General features: G+C 43.1%; 1 protein-coding gene across 1 annotated transcript in view; it reads right to left on the bottom strand.

Moving 5' to 3' along the window:
• LOC111947117 (protein broad-minded-like) overlaps nucleotides 1-26,150 on the bottom strand; it is a 79,046-nt gene that overhangs the window by 38,446 nt on the left and 14,450 nt on the right. Inside the window, exons 4-5 of the mRNA XM_078942573.1 lie at nucleotides 15,999-16,121; nucleotides 15,359-15,436 (exon numbers count right to left, since the gene is read on the bottom strand). Of these exons, the coding sequence (XP_078798699.1) occupies nucleotides 15,359-15,436; nucleotides 15,999-16,121 (201 nt within the window). The remainder of the gene's footprint in view (nucleotides 1-15,358; nucleotides 15,437-15,998; nucleotides 16,122-26,150) is intronic.

Genomic DNA, 26,150 nt, shown 5'->3' with positions numbered 1-26,150 from the left:
TTGAAACCATAGACAGACGGCTGGAGAGTCACAGGCAGCAGATGACTTTGTGGCAGACCGCTGGGGAAAGTCTTCAAAGGCAGCCACACAGGTTAGAGTGTCTCTGCTGATTACTCGTCAGCTTCTCACAGGTGGAGAAAAGAGGCAGGATCATTACAGTACGACTCTTACCTATAATACCCTTACATCACCCTCACATTGTATAAGTGTTCACTATGACATGTCGCTCGCTGCATGCCTGTATAACAAATGTGCATGGCTGTTTTCGCTCTACGGGCTCACCATGTGGTCCACGACCTTGCTATTTCCTGCAGGCCACTTGCCTCTTTGCTAATATTTTTGTACCATGACGCAGAAACACTTCATCAAACTCTCGTGCAGATTGATATTCCAAAAGTTACCTGCTGCTTTGTTCTACAAACACACCAAGTGGTCAATGACCTTGATATTTTGTGGGCACCACCGGTGCCGTACAGCTTTGGGCATTTTTATACCCACCCTGGCTATTAGGACTAAGTCTTTATATCTCTGTGTGTGAGACTTAAGTGACAAAAGTCCAAGTCTCCACTTCTGTTAACATTTTTAATATGATTCACAATTATGATCTCATAGCAGAATTTTTATTAAAAGAAAAGCTGCATGCAGTGGACGTCAGTTTAACAAGTCCTCAATAATTTCTTTGGTCTTCAATAGTTTTGTGCTGTGAACCCAGAGCATTTCAAACACTCCTGCACATTGGTATTCCAACTGTTGCCTTCCTCTTTTTTTCTACCTTGACTTTTGCCACTGTTTGCAGCACACATTGCTCATTATTCCTGTTGGGAGAAATTTTTGGTGAAACACTGTTACCAAGTTGAGCTCAGTGTGCTTCTTTCCCCCCCAAAAAAACTCTACAAAATGTTAATGGAGTTCATCAATAAACCACCATGTGATGGTTTGACTGTCTGCTGGTCCTGAAACAGCAGAGCTTTGTGATCCCCTGCCATTTTATGCCGTTTTGGGACCTTTAATGGTTCAGTGACCAGCATGACGTGCCATGCAGGGGTTTTCTCGTTGACGTCCTTTGTTCAAATGGAAATACGTTCCTGTTCTATTATTTATAGTTTGATCATGTGCTTTTACAAATGAGGACGAGTAAAAATCTGAATAATAAAATATGGATAAAGACTTAAAAGATGGATGTGGTGTGAAGGCTGGTAGCGAAAAAAGAACAGTAAGGAACACATTTACACGTTTAAAAACTAGTTAGTTTTTTAAGTTTTGATAACATTGCTAAACACAATAGGACATTCAGCAAATATGTTTTTCATTCTAATCAAAGCCAAATAAACTATATAATCAGCTTAACAGGGAATATCCAGCCTTCTTCTTCTTGGCCCAGTTGAGATGTTTCCTCCGTTGGTCCAGGCTCAGAAGTGGCTTGACTGGAGGAACTCCACTCCAACAGGTGGTAAGAACAGCAGGGAAAATCATGGGGACCACCCTCCCAGAGATGAGGAGCCTCTACACCACCCGCTGTCTAGAGAGAGTCCACAACATCCTGCGTGACCAGCACCATCCAGCCCACCATCTCTTTCACCTGCCGGCCTTAGGAAGGAGGAACAGGTCCATCGGGGCCAGAACAACCAGACTGAACAGTCCCACCCACCAACTGCCCCCCACCCCTCTCCAATCTTCTTCTCATCTGAGTACACTGTGTACTGGACTTTGCATTGCTGCACATCAACACCAAGCTGCTACTGACTTATCATTTGTGTACACTGAATTTCTCATTTATTTATTGGTTGAATGCTGTAAAGCATTCAACCCTTTGTTTTCCTGTTTCTCTTTATTTCTTTATTATAGTATCTTCCGCCGTTTTTTGGCGTTTAACTACTTCTACAATTTTTAACCTATTTTAACCATTCAACTTTTAAAATGTTCAGCTCTTTTACCTTTTTTCTGCTATGACTTTTGGTTTTTCAAATCCTTTTACTTTTTAAGATATTCCAGTTTTTCCGGGAATTTTTGCTCCATTGAAATACATGGAGAATTTTTCGTTCAGAAGTTCACAGTTAAACTCCTTCTACAATTTTTCACCTATTTTAACCGTTCGACTATGAAAATGTTCAGCTCTTTCATCTTATTCTAGCTATGACATTTTGGTCCTTCAAATCCCTGAATTTTTCCATTTATTCCCGGATATTCCTGGATTTTCCAATGTTTTTGCTCCATTGGCCACACCTTTGCTTCTTTAAACAATTGTAACTTTAACATTCTTTTGGCTAGAGACACCGTTCAAATATTGAAATGTTCACAAGGTTTTGGACTTCAACATAAGGTTCAAAATTATTATGGGATGGCAACACCACCTACAGTTTGGCGGCCATTTTGTGCCAAAATGTGAGGCAATTTTAAACTTCTTCAAACTTTCACCTATTTTAATCCTTCTACTATTACAATGTTCAACCCTTTCAGCTTATTCCTTTCAGCTACGACTTTTAGTCTTTCAAATCTTTGAACTTTTCAAGATATTCCAAGATTTTCCAGGATTTTCCAAGATTTTTGCTTCATTTAAATACATGGAGAATCCTTGAAAACCTTTGTTGCTTTAAAGCATTATAACTTTAACAAGCTTTCAGCTAGAGGCACCGTTCAAACATTGAAATGCTCACAAGGCTTTGGACTTCAACATACGTTTTGAAATTATTATGGGATGGCAACACAACCTACAGTTTGGCGGCCATTTTGTGCCAAAATGTGAGGCAATTTTAAACTTCTTCAAACTTTCACCTATTTTTACCATTCTACTATTACAATGTTCAACCTTTTCAGCTTATTCCTTTCAGCTATGACTTTTGGTCCTTCAAATCCTTGAACTTTTCCAGATATTCCCGGATATTCCCAGATTTTCCAATCTTTTTGCTCCATTGGCCACACCTTTGCTTCTTTAAACAATTGTAACTTTAACATTCTTTTGGCTAGAGACACCGTTCAAATATTGAAATGTTCACAAGGTTTTGGACTTCAACATAAGGTTTAAAAATTATTATGGGATGGCAACACCACCTACAGTTTGGCGGCCATTTTGTGCCAAAATGTGAGGCAATTTTAAACTTCTTCAAACTTTCACGTATTTTAATCCTTCTACTATTACAATGTTCTTTTAGTCTTTCAAATCTTTGAACTTTTCAAGATATTCCAAGATTTTCCAGGATTTTCCAAGCCTTTTGCTTCATTTAAATACATGGAGAATCCTTGAAAACCTTTGTTGCTTTCAAGCATTATAACTTTAACAAGCTTTCAGCTAGAGGCACCGTTCAAACATTGAAATGCTCACAAGGCTTTGGACTTCAACATACGTTTTGAAATTATTATGGGATGGCAACACAACCTACTGTTTGCTGGGCATTTTTTGACAAAATCTGAAGCAAATGTTGCAATAAACTTCATCCATGGCTGGAACTGAACATATTGAAATTCACTGGATCTGGACATATAAGGAATGTGGGCGTGGTTAGCAAACAAAGCTCGTTGCTAAGGACGTCCAAAAATTTACTTTTTCCGATTCATCTGAAACCGACGTTGATTTGTTCCTCATCTCCAGGCAACCCAAACATAAAATGGTTGCTATGGAGATAAAATCAATAGAAAAGCCGCCATTTTGAAAAGAGTGGATTTTCTATCAACTTAGAACATGTAGCTTTTACCAATATAATACTTTCAAACAATGTGTTTTTTGGAGTCAGTTGATGATGCTGATTCCAATGCTAGTACTTTTAGCCATTTTAGCAACATCTTCAAATTTTCAACAATTCAGCCATTTTTTCAACAATTTCAGCTTTCATGCTTAAGTCCTACAAATTTTGACCTATTTCAGCCATTCTACTATAACAATGTTCAACTTTTTCAGCTTATTCCTGCTAGGACTTTTGCACCTTTAACTTTTCATGGTTCTTCCAGTACAGTTCAGCCATTTCTTCAGCAAATTCAGCTTTCATTCAGCAGTACAGCATTCAACCCTGCATTTTCTTCTGGAAATGCAGCTCCTTCTAGTTTATTTATGTTTTGTTTAGTCCTTATTGTGCTTCTTTTTGTACTGATGCTGCACTTTGGTTATTGGTTGAATGCTGTAAAGCATTCAACCCTTTGTTTTCCTCTCACGCTATCTTCCGCCGTTTTTCGGCACTTAACTCCTTCAACAATTTTCAACCTATTTTAACCATTCAGCTCTTAAAATGTTCAGCTCTTTCAGCTTATTACTGCTATGACTTTTAGTTTTTCAAATCCTTGAACTTTTTAAGATATTCCAGGATTTTCCAGGATTTTTTCTCCATTGAAATACATGGAGAATTTTTCGTGCAGAAGTTTACAGTTAAACTTCTTCTACAATTTTTCACCTATTTTAACCATTCAACTATTAAAATGTTCAGCTCTTTCATCTTATTCCAGCTATGACATTTTGTCTTTCAAATCCTTGAACTTTTCCAGAGATTCCCGGATATTCCCGGATTTTCCAATATTTTTGCTCCATTGGCCAAACCTTTGCTTCTTTAAACAATTGTAACTTTAACATTCTTTTGGCTAGAGACACCGTTCAAACATTGAAATGTTCACAAGGTTTTGGACTTCAATATAAGGCTCATAATTATTATGGGATGGCAACACCACCTACAGTTTGGTGGCCATTTTGTGCCAAAATGTGAGGCAATTTTAAACTTCTTCAAACTTTCACGTATCTTAATCCTTCTACTATTAAAATGTTCAACCCTTTCAGCTTATTCCTTTCAGCTACGACTTTTAGTCTTTCAAATCTTTGAACTTTTCAAGATATTCCAAGATCTTCCAGGATTTTCCAAGATTTTTGCTTCATTTAAATACATGGAGAATCCTTGAAAACCTTTGTTGCTTTCAAGCATTATAACTTTAACAAGCTTTCAGCTAGAGGCACCGTTCAAACATTGAAATGCTCACAAGGCTTTGGACTTCAACATACGTTTTGAAATTATTATGGGATGGCAACACAACCTACTGTTTGGTGGGCATTTTTTGACAAAATCTGAAGCAAATGTTGCAATAAACTTCATCCATGGCTGGAACTGAATATATTGAAATTCAATGGATCTGGACATATAAGGAATGTGGGCGTGGTTAGCAAACAAACTTTGTTGCTAAGGACGTCCAAAGGTTTACTTTTTCCGATTTGTCTGAAACTGACGTCGATTTGTTCGTCATCCCCAGGCGACCCAAACATAAAATGGTTGCTATGGAGATAAAATTAATAGAAAAGCCGCCATTTTGAAAAAAAGTGGATTTTCTATCAACTTAGAACATGTAGCTTTTACCAATATGATACTCTCAAACAATGTGTTTTTTTGAGTCATTTGATGATGCTGATTCCAATGCTCGCACTTTTAGCCAATTTAGCATCATCTTCAAATTTTCAACAGTTCAGGATTTTTTTCAACAATTTCAGCTTTAATGCTTAACTCCGTCTACAAATTTTGACCTATTTTAGCTATTCTACTATTACAATTTTCCACCTTTTCAGCTTATTCCTGCTAGGACTTCTGATCCTTTAACTTTTCAAGGTTTTTCCAGTACAGTTCAGCCATTTCTTCAGCAAATTTAGCTTTCATTCAGCAGTACAGCATTCAACCCTGCATTTTCTTCTGGAAATGCAGCTCCTTCTAGTTTATTTATTTATTTATTTATTGGGTATTTATTTGGTGAAACGAACTGAGTGACTGTTGTTGATGCTCCAAACGCATTTTCATTGTTTCACTGACAATGACAAAAATAAAGGAATCTTGAATCTTGAACCAGACAGTTGTAGCCCATCTCCCCACTGAGTCTGAATGTGGTGGTTTTTGAAGCTGTTCCTCCACCTCATTCCACTCTTTATGGAGGTCTGCAGGTTCTTCAATCTTGTCCTTGTGATAATCCAATGAAGCCCACAGTCGTCTCTTCTGCTGGGGCATCTCCTTCTGACACATTTTGCCCTTCCATTAGACTTTTTGTTGATCTGATTGGACATAGCGCTCCATAACCAGCCAGCCTCCTTAGCTAAAAACGTTTACTCAGAGGGGATCAATCATAGTCTTGGCTAGTTGTCAAATCTTAAGTCTTCCACATATTGAACCCAATTGAACCAGTTTAATGACATCTGGGGAGCCTGTGCCGGTGCTTTGAGTTTAGTAGATGATTAGTTGGTGAAACTCAGCTCGAAACATTTTTGCCCTTCAAGATATGGGCAGATTTCTCCAGAGTATTCCAATTTTCTGAAATTCTGTTGATGTGGGTTTTAAGAGTCAACAAAAATGTATGTAAAAATAAACAAACAAATTCTTGAAATCAATTAAACAGTGGGCCCTGAATCTATATTCTATGAAAGTTAAACATTTTAAATTGAATGAACTTTTCCATGATCTTCATTTTTTTTTTTTTAAAGATCTGTATTTAGACACACACAAACACTTTACTGGGAAGTAAAGCATTATTTTTAGTCACCAATTGGGACTGGGGTTGTGCTCTGAGGCAAAAGTTTTCCTACTTAAAAAAGTGACAGAGATCTGTGAGACGAGAACTTTTTCTTGCAGTTATCTGATCGACATTTAGATGTCGATCAGATAACTGATAGACATCCACAAAATGTACATCTACTGTAGATGTTTCTACAGGACATCTCAGACAACTGTATTGTGCTACTCTGTTAGATGTCTACCAATAGATTTCTGCATATAGGGGTCTCCTATATCTACCTGTAGAAATCTAATCTTTGGATGTTTTTAGATGTATATTAGAGAACTTTTTTAAAACATTCACTATAGTAGATATAAAATTGAAAAGCCAAAACAAACATCTTTCAATCGTTAGGACTTTGTTACAAATGTTTCCTTTTACTATCAAGTATAAACATGCCAACATTGGTGTAATCTAAACATGTAAATGAAATTCTATGCTTGAAGAAGTTGTTACCTGAACAGCATCTGGACTCTGTTGTGCAGCAGAAGATCAGAAATTGGGTTTGGGGCTCATTTTAATAACAATTCACTGACAATAGATGAAACCTTTTAGCATCATTTTGTTCAGTTATATGACAAGTTAAAAATCTAAACAGAAATATTTTTGTTGTTTTGTTGTTTCTGAGACCTTTAACCCCAGTTAGAGATTAGTAGAAATGTTTGCTACTTCTTGGAACGTAAAAATTTGTGATTACTAATTATCTGTCATCAAAAAGGCAGCAGGGTGGTGTAGCGATCCGCTCGAGCCTCCCCTGCACCCAGACTGCGCTGCACACTGCGACCGAGCTGCAGCTGACCCATGCACTTTACTGTTTCGGTCTTTGAACTTAATTTGCTTATTTCTCGCCAATTCGCTGCTAAAGAATTTGCGGCAGCAAGTCCAGTTATTCTTAAATATTGTTTAGCATCATATATGTCTGATCTCAGGAAGACGTGTCACTAGCAGTGATCTCCATCCAGACAGAAAGACTGAAGAAAAAAAAGAAAGACTTCTACAAACATGTTATCCATGTGTTTCTGCAGAAGCGGCACACAGATATTACATTTATTAGTGACTCAATGATAACAATTTTGGTGATTTGTTTCTATGCCAGAAGGTTGTAAACAAAAGAAAAATGTTGAAATGAAATTTTGAACAACATGCTTTAACTGTTGCCAATTAAATGGTGAATAAGCTCCTCTTTAGGGTTCATTTGATTGTAAATGGATGACGTCAGGGCCTCATCTGCCGTGAAACTCACCGCATGTTACTGAGATGTATATTAGGGATCTAATTGACACCCTGGAGTTAATAACTGATTTTAGGACGATAATACAAATACAGTCTTTAAAAATCATCCAATGTGATTTCTTGGACTCCTATTTACAGTCTTTCATAACTAAATTGCACCTCTCAGGTTTTGCATTATAATTTGTGACTGACAAGCATGTTTTAATCTGTACTTTTCGTTTTTTATTTTGAATTTAAAATCTTTTTTCCAAATATGATAATTGGTTGTAGGAAATAATGTCAAAGGTGGGCCGGAATGTGTGTAATATTTGTGCTGATCCTTAGTATTTCTTTTGGTGTTGGGTGGTTTTGTATGTTGTGCTGTTTTGTTTAGTTTTTACTTTTGCATGCAGTTTAATTTTATTGGATCATGGACCTGATTACACACACCTGGACCTCATTGGGCAGAACCCCTCACCACTGCATAAATGGAACTCTGAGCAGTTGCCGCAGGAGCAAGCACCTGAGGCAGACGCACGCAGCGCAGTTGAAGCGTGCCGCAGGGAATGAAGCTCCGGTTGAGAGCCAAAGGAAGGCGGACCAGCTGATCGCCTTGAAGACGTAGCGGGAGCCGTGTGAGACGGGGGCGTCGACCGTGTGGAGGAACGCCGAGGCTGACCGAGAAGTTGCGTGTGGGACCTGAAGGCCTGACGATCGGTGCATAAAGGAAAGTCTGCTCTCCCGACCGGCCTGGATGCGTGTGGCTGATGTTGGTGTAACACCCTGAAGTTTTTCGTTTTTTTTGTGTGTTCGTTTCAGCCGCACAGCCGCTGGTTTTTTCCCCTCCACGGCCGGATCCAACGGTGGACTTCGGGGGGGGGGCGCGGCTTTGGGACTGGACTCTTTTAGCTGGGACTTTTAATCAAATTTTTATGTCTTTTATTTTTTTACCAATTTACAGCTGTTTTTACACTACTATTTATTAAATCCCTTTTTACATTTTTAATTGTTTCTAGTCATTTTTGCACAGTATTTTATCGAGCTGATTCAATCACAAGTGTGACACCTGCAAATTTTTGGCGTTGTCGGCAGGATCAGCTCTACTGTGTAAAAATGACTTCAGAAGCCCATGAGGATTCTAGTCCCATGATGGCACAGTTTACATTTCCGTGGTTTATGGGTGCCGCATATGTTCCAAGGTTTGGTGGTGACAGGTCAACATTTGCAGAATGGAGGGTTCAGGTGGAAGCCATGCTGCGTGCACAAGGACTGGGGCCCCAGCAGCAAGCAGACTTTATCATGAGTGCCCTAGAAGGGGAAGCCAAGCGTGAATTACTGTTGGTAGCACCTGATGAGAGGAATACTGGGGAGAAAGTGCTCGAGTTACTGAAGTGTGAATTCGCTAAACCTGCTTCTAAAGCCCAGTTGAGAGCTGCATTTTTTAACTGTCGTCAAAAATCTGATGAGTCTGTTCACCTCTTCATTTTAAGATTAAGGGAGTTGTTCTCTAGATGGCGCCAACATGACCAAGATGTTGCTGGGGACACTGACTTGCTCCTGGACCAGTTGTTGGTGGGGCTTCGTCCAGGCGCGGTGAAGCAAGAACTTAATCGACAGATTCGTCGCAGCAGAGACACAACTTTTCCAGAAGCCTGTCGAGAGGCCAGAGCACTGGAAAAAGAGCTAGAAGAGGAAGGGGAGGTTGTAACAGTCCAAAGAGTTGCAACTCAAAGACTCGCTTCACAGCCTGACCTGGACCAGCTCAAAGCTGAACTTCGTAATGAGTTGCAGCAAGAACTGAAAGATATGAAGGAACTCCTTTCAGAAATAAAAACTTTAGCTGGTTCTAAAGGACCTGAAGTTGCGCATCCTCCCCCCGTCTTCCATCAGAAGCAAAGGTTGAACTGCCAGGAAGCTCAGCCCTCCAGCCACTTCCACCAGGACCTTTCAGAGTCGCCAGCCCCCGAACACTTGGACATCAATGGGATGCGTATGGCAGGCCCATCTGTAGACATTGTGGGGTGGCTGGTCACATGCAGCGGAGGTGTCCCCAGAGGTCTCGCCGCAATCAGGATTTTTAGAACCCCCTACAGCTGAGGGCCGGGCCGTGGGGGCGTCAAAGAGTGGCGCAAAGTCGGCTCTAGTCGGTGAGTGCCCAACTGTCACGATTATTCTGAATAACCGTCCTGTTCCTTTTGTGATCGACACGGGATCCCAAGTCACTATGCTAAGCCAAAGTCTATTCAGAAAGTGCCTGGGGGACTGTGAAGCCCAGGTTGAAGAAGCGCCCTGGTTGACTCTGCGTGCTGCAAATGGCTTGGAGATCCCCTATGTGGGTTATGCGCTGCTGGACTGCATGGTTGGTGGTATTCGGGTATCGGGCAAGGGCATTGTGATAGTCGAAGATAAGTGTGTAGGTACTGAAAAAGGAATTCTGGGGATGAATGTTATTGAGGCTGTGTGGTCTGCCCTCACACAGGGAAACCATCCTGGTGTACCAGCATTCTAGGCTGTCCTTCAACCACTGGAAGGAAAGGCCTGGACACAAGCCTTTGCAGACTGTCAGTTGGCCTACACTCGCCAGCTGAAACCACCATTCCATGCTACTGCAAAATTAAAGCGGCAGTTGCCTGTTGTGATCCCACCACAATCGGAGATGGTGCTTTGGATCCAAGTAGCAGAGGGGGACCCTAAGGCCACTAGGGTTGTGATGGTAGAAGAACTAACCAATAATGACAGAGTGGCAAGTGGGGCGTACGCTGACTTTGTTGTGAGGAAACTGTTTGCCATGTAGAGTCTGTAACCCGAATCCATATCCAGTTGAGGTTCCACAGCGCCAGCCAGTGGCCCAAGTAACAGAAATTGACCCGGTGGACATCCAAGGTGAACATGAGCTGAGCCTTCAATGGGTCGACGCGGAAGTGCTGGAGGTGGCAGTAAGGCGTATTGGAGCTTCAGAAGAAACTAGCAGTTCGGAAGCACATCCAGTTCTGGCCTTAAGGGGGGATGGTCTCACAGTTTGTCAACAGGAGCAGATGACCCAACTTCTACAACGTTGGAGCAAGGTGTTTTCCTACTGGTTCAGCTCCTCCGAGCAGGGAACGATACCGACCGGTTCCACCAAGCTTGTATGCAGAACTGCGTTCTCTCCTCAAAAACATGTTGGACAAAGGGGTGGTAAGGGAGAGTTCAAGTCCATGGGCAGCTCCTATTGTCTTGGTCAAAAAGAAGAATGGAGACTGGCGTTTCTGTGTTGACTATCGGAAGCTAAATGCTTTAACGCATAAGGACGCTTTCCCATTGCCTCGGATTGAAGAGTCACTAACCTGTCTGAAGGCTGCAAAATGGTATTCTACACTTGACCTTGCCAGTGGTTACTGGCAGGTTGAGGTAGACCCTGCGGATAGGGAAAAGACTGCTTTTGCCACGCCTATTGGCTTATACGAGTTCGATCGAATGCCCTTTGGACTTTGTAATGCCCCAGCCACTTTTCAGCGACTAATGCAGCGCTGTCTGGGGGGAATGGTGAATGACTCGTTGCTAATATACCTTGATGACATAATTGTCTTTTCATCTGACTTCCAGAGTCATTTGCAGCATCTGGAAGAGGTATTCCAACAACTTTACATCCATGGGTTGAAGCTACAACCAAGGAAGTGTCTTCTGTTCCAGAAGGAGGTGACGTACCTTGGGCACATCATCAGTGAGCAGGGTGTCTCGACAGACCCGGCTAAGACCGCGGTTGTGAGGGACTGGCCTGTCCCCCAAACTGTGAAACAGGTTCGGTCCTTCCTGGGTTTCGCGGGGTATTACCGCAGGTTCATCTCTGGGTTTTCCAAGATCGCCCTGCCATTAAACGCCCTTACCCATGGGTCGGCCACCGCAAAGAATTCACTTGTTTCCTGGTCTCCTACATGTCAGCAAGCTTTTGACCAACTGAAAGAGGCGTTGCTGAGTGCCCCTATTCTGGCATACGCTGATTTTACCAAACCATTCAGACTTTATACCAATGCCAGCTTTGAAGGTTTGGGAGCTATTCTTGCCCAAGTGCAAGATGGGAAAGAGCGGGTCATAGCATATGCCAGCCGCAGCTTGCATCCAACAGAGCGGAATGACCAAAACTACAGCTCTTTCAAGTTGGAGTTGTTGGCTTTGAAATGGGCGGTCACTGAAAAATTTAAAGACTACCTGTATGGGGCTGAGTTTACCGTATACACGGACAATAACCCCCTGGTGCACTTGGACTCAGCACGGTTGGGGGCTGTGGAGCAACGTTGGGTGGCACAGTTGGCAAACTACAAGTACTCCATCAGCTATAGGCCGGGGAAGCAAAATAAAAATGCAGATGCCCTGTCACGGCTGTCTTCACAGGAAGAGCCCACTTGCCACAATGTGACCAGCATGGAGACTACAGTGAAGGGCTGGGAGAGCAGGCAGCACGAAGACCCTGACCTCCAACAGCTGCGCCAGTGGAAGCTGCAACATGTGGATCAACCTGAGGTACGTGAGGCTGCCTCTGCAGATCTAAAACTGCTTCTCAGACAGTGGGGCAAGATCGAGCTCCGTAATGGGGTGTTGGGGAGGTGTTTTTTGGAGGCCAGTTCAGGGCAGGAGGTTTTTCAAGTCCTTATACCCAGAAGTGGGGCCAAAGACCTGTGGGCTGCATACCATCAGGAGATGGGTCATCCAAGCAGTGACAGGACACTATCAATTCTGCGTCAACGCTGCTACTGGCCACAAATGGCTAGAGATGTAACCGACTGGACAAACGCCTGCCTTCAGTGTGTCTGCGCAAAACGTGGCCCGGAGGTGAGGGCTCCCCTGATGTCCATTACAACTTCATACCCTTTTGAGGTGGTGGGGTTGGACTATTTGTCCCTGGGTCGGCCTGAGGATAGGTGGCCTTGCATCCTGGTCATGACCGACCTCTTTTCTAAATATGCCCAAGCCGTTCCCACTAAAGATCAGTCGGCAGCAACCACTGCCCGAACTGTGTACAATAACTGGATTCAGAAGTTTGGTTGCCCAGAACGGATTTTGACAGATCGAGGCGCTGCCTTCGAATCCTCAATATTCAAAGAGCTATGTCGCATCTATGGCTGTAAGAAAAGTCGTACTACAGCATATTGGCCTCAAGGTAATGGGGGTTGTGAACGTGTTAACCAGACATTGTTGGGTCTATTGAATTCACTTTCAGAGACTGAACATGGACAGTGGGCCGACCGCTTACCAGCCCTGGTGCAGGCCTATAACAACACCGTGCACAGCACTACTGGCTTCACCCCCCACTACGTAGTGTTCGGAAGACACGCTCGACTACCGGTAGACTGGTCGACAGGACTGGGACCTGAGGAGCAACCACAGACGTTACAAGGTTGGGTGAACTCTCATCATAAAGCTCTACAGAATGCTTATGAAGCTGTGAGACGACAAACGCAGAAGCGACAGGCGCTGGATCAGAGACGATACGACAAGCGTACCCACAAAACGCCCCTATTGCCTGGAGAGCGTGTATTAGTGCGCAATTTTCGCAGAAGGGCGAAAGGGAAGCTAGGTGTGAGATGGTCTCCTGAACCTTTCGTGGTGGTCTCCCAGCTCTCCGAAGGTAGCCCAGTGTATATCCTGCGGCCGGAGGGTAAGGAGACACCAACCCGCACTGTGCACCGAAATAACCTGCGAACATGTCCCCTTGTTCTGACTGAGAATGCTCCACCACTGAAACCGAATGGACAATCAGCTGACCTGGAACCCAAACTTCCCCCTCCAACATTGTGGTTGCCAAGACTGATAATGGGATGCAACCCGCAACCAGTTAGATGCCCTGAAAGACAGCCACCAGCTGCTCCACCTGACCCTCCGGATGCATTGGAGGGCCTTGAACCTCTGCGTCGGTCCGAAAGGTCAAACTTTGGGAGACCTCCGGTGAGATATGAAGCAGAATAATGTTCGGGACGACCATTGTTAAAAGGGGGGGAAATGTCAAAGGTGGGCCGGAATGTGTGTAATATTTGTGCTGATCCTTAGTATTTCTTTTGGTGTTGGGTGGTTTTGTATGTTGTGCTGTTTTGTTTAGTTTTTACTTTTGCATGCAGTTTAATTTTATTGGATCATGGACCTGATTACACACACCTGGACCTCATTGGGCAGAACCCCTCACCACTGCATAAATGGAACTCTGAGCAGTTGCCGCAGGAGCAAGCACCTGAGGCAGACGCACGCAGCGCAGTTGAAGCGTGCCGCAAGGAATGAAGCTCCGGTTGAGAGCCAAAGGAAGGCGGACCAGCTGATCGCCTTGAAGACGTAGCGGGAGCCGTGTGAGACGGGGGCGTCGACCGTGTGGAGGAACGCCGAGGCTGACCGAGAAGTTGCGTGTGGGACCTGGAGGCCTGACGATCGGTGCATAAAGGAAAGTCTGCTCTCCCGACCGGTCTGGATGCGTGTGGCTGATGTTGGTGTAACACCCTGAAGTTTTTCGTTTTTTTGTGTGTTCGTTTCAGCCGCACAGCCGCTGGTTTTTTCCCCTCCACGGCCGGATCCAACGGTGGACTTCGGGGGGGGGCGCGGCTTTGGGACTGGACTCTTTTAGCTGGGACTTTTAATCAAATTTTTATGTCTTTTATTTTTTTACCAATTTACAGCTGTTTTTACACTACTATTTATTAAATCCCTTTTTACATTTTTAATTGTTTCTAGTCATTTTTGCACAGTATTTTATCGAGCTGATTCAATCACAAGTGTGACAATAACACACCAGTAAAAGATGAATGTGGAAGAACGATTAAAGTACAGAAAAGCCTCTTCCTTTGGGAACACTGAACATAATTATCTCTTATTTTGTTCTAACAGAAAAATATCTCATTTGAGCTTTTTTACACAAACGTGGACCAAATTTAATTCAGTAAAAGTCACATAAATTTAACAGTCAAAGCGACTACAGGAAACCCCTCACTAAACTAATTCACACTTTTCCCCACTTGAAATGGCTTTCCTGTAATTTTCTTGGCTTTATCATTAATTATTTCCTTCTCTCAGCTCCGCATAAACAACACCTAAATAATTGATACTAGTCCTGTAATATGCTCAGCAAATAAAGCTGTGGACTCCAGACACTGGAGACACTTAATACTATTTTTTTTTTTTTGGAACAGTTTGGATTTGGCTGCTCCACAAAAAAGTGACAGAGATCTTTGAGCAGAGGACTGTTTCTTGTAGGGGGGATTGAAAAAATGAAAAATCTGTACAACATGTCTGCATCACACCCACTACACCCTCACATGCCTGCAGAAAAACCCATGCTGGAACATTATTGCTCCATGGGCTCACAGAGCCCGTAACCCCCCCATGAGGACAATTGTGACCAAAGCATAAGGTGGCTTTTGGAAGATATGACAGGTTGCCTAAAGGCCTGAGTGCAGAAATCATGCAAGCAGAATATTTCTCCTTCAATGTTTGAAAAATGACTTAACTTAACTTCTCTGGCTTGTTCAACAAAACAAAAAATAAACTGTAGGCTAGAAAACACAAATAGTATAAGAAGGACGACTCCTGAGTTGAATCTTCCACAAGCTTGTTGGCAACACTAAAGACAAATAAACATCTCCAGGTCAATCCAAATATCTGGATGCACCACTGAAAGCAAACTGACCTCCTGATGGGATCGAAGGGGGAGTCTCCTTTCAGACGGACCTCCAACCACGCCAACACGAACCAAGACATGATTCCTCTCCACAGACAGACAAAAAAAATCCTTAGATTTGCTAAATCATGTGACACACGGGGGAATATAGCCCCCTATCATATAAGAGTTTGAAAAGATGAACACTAAATAGTTATAATTTTCTGGCTTTTACGAACCTAGAATAAAGGACAGCGTAGTAATAAAAACATTGAACAGAAAAAAACGAGATTACTTATGAATAAAGTGAAAGTCATGATGAATGTTTTAGCAGACAAGGTTAGTCATAAAGGAATTGCTCTACACTACATTATTTACACAAAAGAAAAGGTCCTTTTTCGCCAGAAGTCATTTAGTGAAAATAGAAGTTTTGTGATTGCAATATGATGAAAACAAGTGTGTGTTAAATTAAAAAATATAGCAACTTTATGACTTAGATCTATAGAACCTGTTTGGTAAAATTATCCAACCTTACAGCAGAATATTTTGCTACAAAAAATATGATATTGTCACTTTTTACTATTTAAAGTAAAGAAAATTAGGGTTTTTAAAAAACTGTTAAGCAATACAACTTTTTCATTTCAAGTTCTTCACAATCAAAAATCTGTACCCTTCATTAATGTCAGAGTCGGTGATGTTGTCCCTCTGACTCTGCAGCAGCATGGAGCAGATGTTGTACTGGTTTTCCAGCAGCAGGAAGGAGTCCAGACTGCAGCAGAGCACATTAAGTAGTCTGCAGAAAAGCACAAACATAAACAAAGACATTAACATGGAGGGACTGGCAGCCAGAGGAGCTGGAACAACACAGCAGCACGTACAAACAACAACTTAGTTTATAATATTGAAAGCAGGCAGCCATAGACTCCATTTGGAATTTTGCTAAAGCTTTTTTCTCCTGGCCATCTGGATCCCCTTGTTCCAGCTAAAACAAGATTTCTCTGACTATTGTCATTTTTGTTAGGCGCTGCAGTATGCACTGATTGATGACACCACAATGCAGCACAAACAAACTTGTTTAAAGAATCCTATGGTTTATGATTTTGACCTGATGAACAATATTAAAACACTACTGTTAATTAGTTCATACAAAGAACATTTTTAGATTTGAAAAAAAACACATTTTTGTGCAATGAAGGAATTTTATTTAATTTTTTTTAACTTGTCCTGTCCAACAGCTGGGCAGGCAGATGAGAACTGAGGGCCTCTTGTGTTGGACATATTTCACTTTAACAATAAGGGTTATTAATCTTCATACAAACCAAAGGTATGTCTGAATAAACCCCTTTTGTAACTGAGGCCGAACTTTATTAATTTCAATCATGTGTGGTTGAAATTAACAACACCAAAATCTTTGGTGTTGGACCGGACGGAAAAGGAAAGAAGGCAAGAAGAGAGAGGGATGTTAGAGAGAGGGGGGGGTAAGATGGTGATAATAGGAGGGGAGGGGGGATAAGACAATGAAGCAGCATAAAGCAACAAGTTTACTGGTTGTTTATCATTATGGTAAGGCTCAAATGTAGTACAAAAAGGGCGGGGCCTGTCCACACACACACTCAAATGTTATCACCACACCTTGCTAGCTGCAAAAATGTCCACATGTCAACATGTACACAAAACAGATAGTGTTCACACACGCATACCTATGCCTTAAAACCAACTAGTGTGAAATATTTGAATGAAAAAAAAAATTTCATTCATTCTATCACGCAAACTATTAGTGCAAAGGTGAGCTAACACCTGTGCTCAGGTGAGTGTTTATGTTCTTCTAAAATGGATGGTGGAATGTGTAAAGAAGGAAGGAGAGTGCCCAGCCACCCCCACACCCAGACCCCCGCCACAGCAGCAGCGGCAGCCGGAACCCCCCCAACGCCACACGGGAGCAGGCAGGGAACAACCGCCCCCGGGCGACCAAATCCGCCACCCAGGCCAGGGCCAGCAGGACCGCCGCGAGGCCCCAGAGCCAGAGAGCAGGGAGGCATGGGGGGAAAGAGAGCGCCGCCCCAGCCCAACCAGGAGAGCAGCCCCCCGCCGCGCCGGGAGAGCCCAACGCAGGGCCCCACCGTAGAAGGACGCCCACAAGCCCAGGCGAGCACCCCATCACCACCCAGGAGTTCCAGGCATCCCCCCGCCCCAACCCCAGGTATGAGCCAGGACCCCTCAAGGGAGACCCGCCCCGCACTCCAGGCAGCCACCCACCCGCCCACAGTTGGTCCAGGGAGGAGCAAGGCAGGGGCCCGCCGCCCCCGCCCAGGAGGGGGGCACCCCGGGGAAAAAGGGGCCCCACAAGGGGTGTTGTAAACATGGCCCGACCAGGCTCGGCCACAGTTGGAAATTTGGCGGGGCCCAGCGCTCAGGGGCAAGGACCAGAACGGCCGCCGTTGCCAAGGGCCCAGTGCCCCCCACCAGGGAAGGGGTAGGGGACAGATGGTCCTAGGTCCCATCTTCCTTGCAAAATGTGTGTGCGTGTATGTGTGTTTGAGAGGGTGTGTGTGTGCATGTGTGTGTGTTTATGTTGGGATGTATATATTGAGGGGGGAGGGGTGTGTGTACTAAGGGCGGTGCAGTTAAAATTGGCGGGTAGGGCACTAAGGGGACATCTCCTGATTACTCACAGTGATGTCCCCTCACCCTCCCCTCAAAGGGGCCCTAAATGTCTAAGGTGCGGTTAAAATTGGCGGGTAGGGTGCCAGGAGGACATCTGCTGCTTGCTGGCAGTGATGTCCAAGCACCCCCCCTACCAAGGGCCCTACAGGTCTAAGGTGCAAATAAAACCGAAAGAGGGGGGGGCCCACTCCATACGGCAACCATAGGAGGGGGGCCACTGCCAACCAAGGCGTGTCGCAGGCTAAACCCCCCACCCCCTCACCCTAATATGAGGTTATATGAGGAAGGGGGTAAGTTGGGGACAGCTGGTAGACTAGAAGGAATTTTAAAAGGCAAGACTTATCAGAATAAAAGGAATGCAGCAATAAACATATTTATTTAAAGTTTTCTATCTTTTTTACTTAATGACAAAAATCTATCATCAAAAACAATGGAAATTTATTTTATCTATTTAACAGTTAAATATTTGTTAAACCAAAGAATTTTTTTCAAATGTTTGATTTACTTAACAAAAACATTTTTATTTTTTTTTTACAAAACAAGTTAGCATAAGAAGTCAAACAATCATGGTCACAGATATTCAAGGGACACACTGCTGAGAGATCGCTACCTGTTTGTTTATCACAAGACGAGCAGGTTTATTTTTCTGCGAGAACAACTTAATTTGTTATTTGGAGAAATTGGTCCCTTGTTTTCCTTAAGATAACATATAGAAACCCACCATCACAAGCCGTGTCTCTCAATTACTGCCTGTCGGGGTGAATCAGAACTCTGTGTGAGTTCTTACAAAAGCATGAACCCTTCAGCTGAGGTGGGATTTGATGGTAACTGACAATCAGAGATAACAAGCAACAGGAGACTGATCTAGAATTCTAATTTACGATAGAAAATGAAAAGAGAAAATCTATATAGCAGCATGGCAAACAAATGCTCTCAAACGCTGAGTATCTCAAAGCCGTAAGCCCAAACCTTAAGGAGCTACTAAAGAGAAAAGTCTCACTGCTAATTGTTATTTAGTAAGAAGATGAGGGCACTTATCAATGTATGAAAATCAGTTCTGAACATCTACGCTGACATAATCAATAAAGAAATAGTGCAGGAGGTATCATCTGTAAAGATAAGATAGTGGTCATTGATAATTACCCAATTTCTTGTTAAATTTGTTGGGTGATCACAGAAAATTCCAAAGACATGGTAAAGCTGTGCTGTGTAGAGAGACTGGCAGGAAAGATCTGGAGTTTGGTCCTTTAGAGATTGTGATGACAGTGTTTAACACACTAACGTCTTTAACAAAAGACGAATTGTGTGTCATCAGCATAGAAACGTTAAATGGTAAATGGCATGTACTTATAAAGCATTTTTCCGGAACTGTGTCAAAGATACAAACATAGACTTATTCCTCATTTCAGGTGCCCTTTAAGCTTTTACTTACATGAACTGGGTATTTTATGTTCATTTGTCTGCCAATATGCATTTTCATGTATTTAAGAGTTTGTATGTATATTTTATATTTATTTTATTGTGTTTGAAATGTGCTGCTACTACAACTTAATTTACTTTGTCAAAAAAATCTCATGTAATCTTTGTCAAAAGGCTAAATAGCATATTTATAAACTTGGACTCTATGGCAGAATCTGAATTCTTCCCTACCCCTTCGGGTTTTCCTTATCCCTCTAAGGGTAATGGCATTTAGAGGGGTAGGGTCGTCTGAAATAGTTTTTTTTAGCCCTCGCGGCGGAGGGCTCAGCATGCCTCCGCTGGTGTTATGTGGTGTTACGAGGTGTTACGTAGGTGTACACGTTGCACTGTGCCGCGGAGGACAAGTGGTTTTCTTCATGCGGTTGTGGTCTGAAGCACAGAAGTTATTCATTTTCTACCGTTTTATCCCTTTCGGGGTCGCGGGACTGCCGGAGCCTATCCCGGACACTTGTGGGCGAAGGCAGGGTACACCCTGGACAGGTCGCCAGTCTGTCGTAGGGCCACAATCACACACCCATTCACACTTACACCTAGGGACAATTTAGAGTTGCCAATTGACCATGAAACATGTTTTTAGACAGTGACAGTGAGTTGGACAGCACATAAGATTACATCTAAATATAATATAAGTATAACTTTTTAAAGTTATTAAATTAATGTTACTTATGTATTTTCGGGGGCTGGCAGCTCAGCGCTAACGTAGCTGACCTGCAACTATTGATGATGTCATAAAGTGGGAGTAACATCCAAATTTATCGACACACTTTTTTCATAACTCTCCGCTTGGAGGACTAAATGTAAGGGTAGGGAGAAGCCGTAGGGATAAGGAAAGAATTCAAATTCAGCCTAATCCACAAGTTTGGTGTAGCTCTGGCTTATTTCTCTGAATCACACATTGTTCTGCGCTACAGTTTTTGGTCTTCATTAAACTCTTTCATGCAACCTCCAGCCGATGCCTGCTTTGAAAGAGTTTGTGAGTTTTGCATGAGGAGACCAGCCACGTTTTTTTTAAAATATAATTGTTGTCTTCCTCCGGTTTTAGTTGCAATTTGTTCACTGTCAGAGTAATAGTAGTGATGTGGCACATTTTCAACATGGTTTTATACTCCTATGATGAAGTTGTGTGTATTTGACTGTTTTCTTACATGTTTCTTTTAATACATTTTTAAAAAGCTATACAATAAAAATCACTTCTACAACTTCAGTGTATGGTAATGTATTTGGGTTTAGCAAGTTCACTAGACATCAGTGTGTCAGTGTTCTGTGTCAAGAAGCAAACAATTTGGAAAAACTGTCCTTTTTGGAGTAATTTTAGGATTAACAAATCATTAGGGAATAGATGTAACCTGTAACTACAGCTGTAGGAAGGACTCACTAAATTAGAGGTTTTTAGCAGTATTAAAAATTTTAATTGTTTTAATTTATTCAGAAATGCTCTAAATAAAGTTAAAGAAACTGAGGGACAATAATCAAGAATGATTGAAGAGTCAACTGGCCATGTGAAATTGAATTATTTCATTTCCGTAACACTTTATGCCCCTGGTAATTTCACTTGATGCGTTGGTGCCATTTATGCTGAGCAAAACGAATCATCTAAGTTAATGTTGAATGACACACATGCGTTAAAGTGCCCTGTTTTGACAGAAAATTACTTCCTTGATGATGTGTCCACATGCATCACAGACCTCATGTATAAACCAATTATGGCAAACCAGGAGAGCAATGCGCCCAGCGGCATGACTGATGATGGTGTACCGCATTGATTAGTCATGCTGTCTGTCAGATGCAAATGGTCATCTCTTTATATGGGCCTCTTGGCAAGCTTGTGTGATTAGGAGTCAAAATGAGACATAAAATGTTTTAGATGTCTTAGTTTATGCCATGACATAAATGAATGAATTCTCTGCATCTGTTTTTTTTTTTGCAATTCACTGATTAGCGATACTTACAGTTTTATTCATGAGTAGAAATGAGAAAAACAATTTTAAGGAGGCTAAAATAAAGAATCAAAGATGGCTTACCATGACAGCTGAAGAAATTTAAAGGGTCTTGCAAAATCCTCTTATTGAGCTTTTTAGTGTTTTATAATATTACTCACAAAAAACAATTTTGGTATTTTGATCTATTCATTCATTTCTGAGTATTCCTCTTTAACCTGTGCTCTGAGCACCAGCCCCTCCATGTCTACGAAAACAAGCGGGTCACATTGTGATGTAGACCAGTGGAACAGCACCTTATCTAGGCTAACACAAACACCCACTTTCTCCAGTGATCGGCAAAAACTCTCTAATTTAATATGGACAATATGCACATCCATCTTTGCACAAGTTTGGATGTTGTTTGTTTTCGTTGGAGAAAGGCAGACACGCTGCTGAGGCCGATTCTAGGTTGATGTCATGAAATGGGCGGCACCCACAAGGAGAGAAAGGCGGGACCTCAGAGATTGAGTCGTCTTATTTCTGGGTATGAAAATGAACTGTAATAATAACTCAGTTTGTTAAAAAAAATTGTTCTTTAGTGTGGCAGAGGTAGTATATTATCTAAATGGATCCAGTTTACTCTGAAAGGCTTAAGAAAAGCATGATATAAGCCCTTTAACCAAAAGACCTATGGGCTGAGGTATTTCATCCATTGACTGTATATGGACCATGAGACCCCTCCTCCCTTGTGCTCCAAACAGGAAGTACCACTGGTTCCAAGAAGCAAAAATCCCATAGACTTTTATAGAGAAATAAAAAGCTATGACTCAGTCATTTTATTGGTCAGAATAAACATTCTTGCTCAGATTAAACATGTTTTGATCATCCTCATTTATTTCTTTTGTAAGTTATTTAAGTTATAAACTGACCAATCATACCCCTTAATAAAGCTAGGTAATGCGTCAAACATTTCTCTGAAAGATTCTCCCTAGTCTGCTTTCAAGTGGTAGCGGTGTGGGCTTCCAACAAGCTCACTCCTGACTGACGTGAGCAGCTGCCATAGAAACACTCAGATCAGATCAGACCGACTCCTACCAATCACTGTTTATTTATTTATATTTTTTTTAACTTGTCCTGTCCAACAGCTGGGCAGTCAGATGAGAGCTGAGGGCCTCTTGGGTTGGACATATTTTACTTTAACAAGAGGGGTTATTAATCTTCAGACAAACCAAAGGTATGTCTGAATAAACTCCTTTTGTAATCGAGGCCAAACTTTATTCATTTTAATCATATTTGAAAATCTTTTGTGTTGGACCGGACGGAAAAGGAAAGGAGGGAAGAAGAGAGAGGGACGTTAGAGAGAGGGGGGGTAGGGGGTGATAATAGGAGGGGAAGGGGGATAAGACCATGAAGCAGCAGGCTAAGCCCCCCACCCCCTCACCCTATTATGAGGTTATATGAGGAAGGGGGTAAGTTGGGGACAGATGATAGACTGTCCCCCAGTGGTCAAACAGCCCCGCCCCCGCCCCCCCCAGCAAGGGGGCCAGGCCCACCCCGCCCCGGGGCCCCACCCCCGGAGGCGCAGACACCCCAGGCCCAGCACCACCACCCCACACAGAGAGAGGGGAGCCAGAAAGCGCCGGCCCCCCCCGGAGCAAGCCCAGGCCCCCACCCCCAAACGCCGGCCCTAGAAGAGCTCTGGTCAGGCCTCGACGGGACCGAGGCAGCCAACCGGCCGGGGAAACCGCCGATGGCCTCAGCGGAGACCCCGACCCGTCAACCCCCCCTGCCCCGTACCAATAGTGCCCCCCCCCTCCCCCAGAATGCCCCCCCACAGGACAGGGCCGACAAGACCCCCACCCCACCCCACGCCCAGACCCCGCAGCCGAAGCGGATGACACCCAGAGCGACCGGGGGCCCCAAGAGGGTTGTCCCGTCCCGCCCCAGAGCCAGGGAAGGGCCGATCCCAGCCCCAGGTGTAGACGGGAAGCCCATCCAGCGCCGCTGGGCCCCCCCCCCCCGAGCAGCGCCCCCCGCCAACCCCCCCCAGCACAGGCAAAGGGACCACCCCCCCAAGCCAAGCCAGACCACCACCCCACCCCCCCACCACGCACCCCCACACCCAAGCCCAGAGGACCACGCAGCGCCCCAGGCCGCCCCACCCAGGCGCCGGACCCGACCCCCCGACCAACGGAGCCCCCACCACCCCCGGCCAGGCACCGGAGGCCCCGACCCCCACCCCGGCCCACGGCAGAAGGGCAAGGAGCAGCGACGACCATGCCCCCCCCACCCTCTAAGTCACGGAGTTAGCTATGGGAGACCAGAGAGACCGAATTCTTTTTTCAGCCCAAAGTTACTTGAACTTTGGGCTGACATTTTTTCCAAGCTGATATGATCAAGCAGCAGATTTCTGTGTTGACTTATATTTATATTTTTTTTGCTTTTCCAATTTATTAAAATAGTTTTTTTAGCAATGCAAAGAGTTATGAAAATGATAGAGCCTAATCCTCCTTCTACATCGATGGCACTCATGTCACCAAGCACACAAAGTGACGGTGAAGCTGTGATTGAAACCTTAAGCCAGACTGATAGATCGGCACATACCTGCTGCCAGAGAGCCTGGACAGGCGTGCAGAACCATAGTGCATGCATGTAATTGTCGGGTAGATTACTGTCACAGTGCTGACAAATGTCTGAGTTACTGAGACCCATCTTGAACATCCTCTGTCCAGTGTAGTACCGTATTTTCCGGACTATAAGTCGCCCTTTTTTTCATAGTTTGGCAAGGGGTGCGACTTATACTCCGCAGCGACTTATATTAGAAATAAATTGAAATAAATACATTGTTAACTCTCCTGTTATGTTCATTTGTGAGGAACAGAGATGATGTTCCTGGGTCAATTTGATGTATGAGGTATGTTAAGTGACTCAGAGAATCAGCAAACTTTTTTTTACAGTAAGATCTTGAAGGCTAACAACATAATATTCTATTTTCCAATGATTTCATAGATTCAGAAATGCAATAAAAATGACAACTGTTTCTACAAAAACAGGATGAAAACAGAGTATTAGTTGGCCAATAATGCTTCATTAAAGAATAAATAAATAAGTTTGAGAAAAAATTCCTGTGAAATTATTAGATAAACAGTCTGCTATGATTGTGTCATATAAGGTTGTGAAAGTTAAAATGCGACTTATAGTCCAGTGCGACTTATCTGTGTTTTTTTCTACTTTATAATGCATTTTTGGGCTGGTGCGACTTATACTCCGGTGCGACTTATAGTCCGGAAAATACGGTAAATTCTGTGAAGAGTTTTGAAATGGATTAGCTGCAGATTTGGACTTTTTGTCATTTTAAAGGTGTTTAGACAAAGTTCTGACCAAAAACTTTCATCTGTGCTGATGCTCAAATCCGCATCCCATTTTGTTGTCGGAAGTGAAATATTGTTATCTAAATTACATAAAAGTTTGTATATTTTGGAGAGGGTTTTATTCATTGAGAAATTGATCAGAGTGGTAACTACATCTGGTAGCTTTAAATCGTTGTCTCTGTATTTAAACTTTTTAGTAATAATTGATTTAAGTTGCTGATATTCCAAGAAGTTATATATTCCATGTTTGTCTTGAAGTTCCTGGGGAGTTATGAATCTTCTATCAATAATTAGTAAAAGTACGGTTGGAGGTAGAGCGTTTAGCCACCAAGCCCCTGTCTTATGGAATAAACTCCCAGCTCATATAAGAGAGGCCGACTCAGTTTCTACATTCAAAGCTAGACTGAAAACATTCCTCTTTGGACAGGCTTATTGTCAGACTACTTAGTATTCAGAGATTATTTAACTTAATGTTAGTTTGTTTAAATTAAACTTAATAATAACTATTTCTTTTAAAAGGCTGCTAGAAGTTGAAGCTGGGGTAACTATGGTACACTGGGGTTCTGTCCTCTTTCCTTTTTTACTTCTACCCTTCCTCTCCTCTATTCTTGATCATAATTTATCATTTAGTTCTCCATGCCTCTGTTTGGTGCAGTGCGATTCATGTATTGTCCCTCTTTTCCTCTCCCCTCCTGGGGAGTGGGAGTGCTTCCAGACTCCAGTTGGCTCATCCGTGCTCCAGTTCCTGACCGTTTACTTCGCCTTTGCTCCTGCTCCTACACCTGGCTGTGGATCCTGCCTCTGGCTCATCTCTGGCTCGTCTCTGCTCTGTACCTGACCGAGTACCTCGTCTCTGCTCCTGCTCCTACACCTGGCTGTGGTTCCTGTCTCCGGCTCGACTCGCGCCTTTGACTGTCCCGATAACCACGGCTGGATGAAGCTCGTCTGCTGGACTTTTATATATGTAGTTGTAGATTTAGATAAGTTAATTCTTCTCTAAGATTTCTGGTAAATCGCCTGTCCGTCCTGGGGGAGGATCCCTCCTTCATGTGGGCACCCCTGAGGTTTCTTCGTTTTTTCCGCAATCCGGTTTTTTTGGGAGTTTTTCCTTACCGCGAAGGGGGGTCTAAGGGCAGGGATGCCAGTATAGCTTAGTCAGTTTGTTAGTTCATTTTAGTATTTTCCTATTGAACTCTTTGTATTCGTGATCCTTTTGATTTCATGTTTTACTTCGAAGCCCATCGAGACGACTGTTGTTGTGATTTTGGGCTATACAAATAAAATTGAATTGAATTGAATTGAATAATTATGTGCTCTAGTTGTTTTATGCCCCCTGCTTGCCAAGCTGGGAAGTGGATAATTTTTTTGTTTATGAGGATGTCTGGGTTG

This window comes from Oryzias latipes, chromosome 24 (genome assembly GCF_053564925.1).
Source record: "Oryzias latipes strain Hd-rR chromosome 24, Olatipes_Hd-rR_3.1".
Lineage (NCBI taxonomy): Eukaryota > Metazoa > Chordata > Actinopteri > Beloniformes > Adrianichthyidae > Oryzias > Oryzias latipes.
Note: the sequence above shows the minus strand (reverse complement) of the source record. Positions and strands in the feature narration are given on the sequence as shown.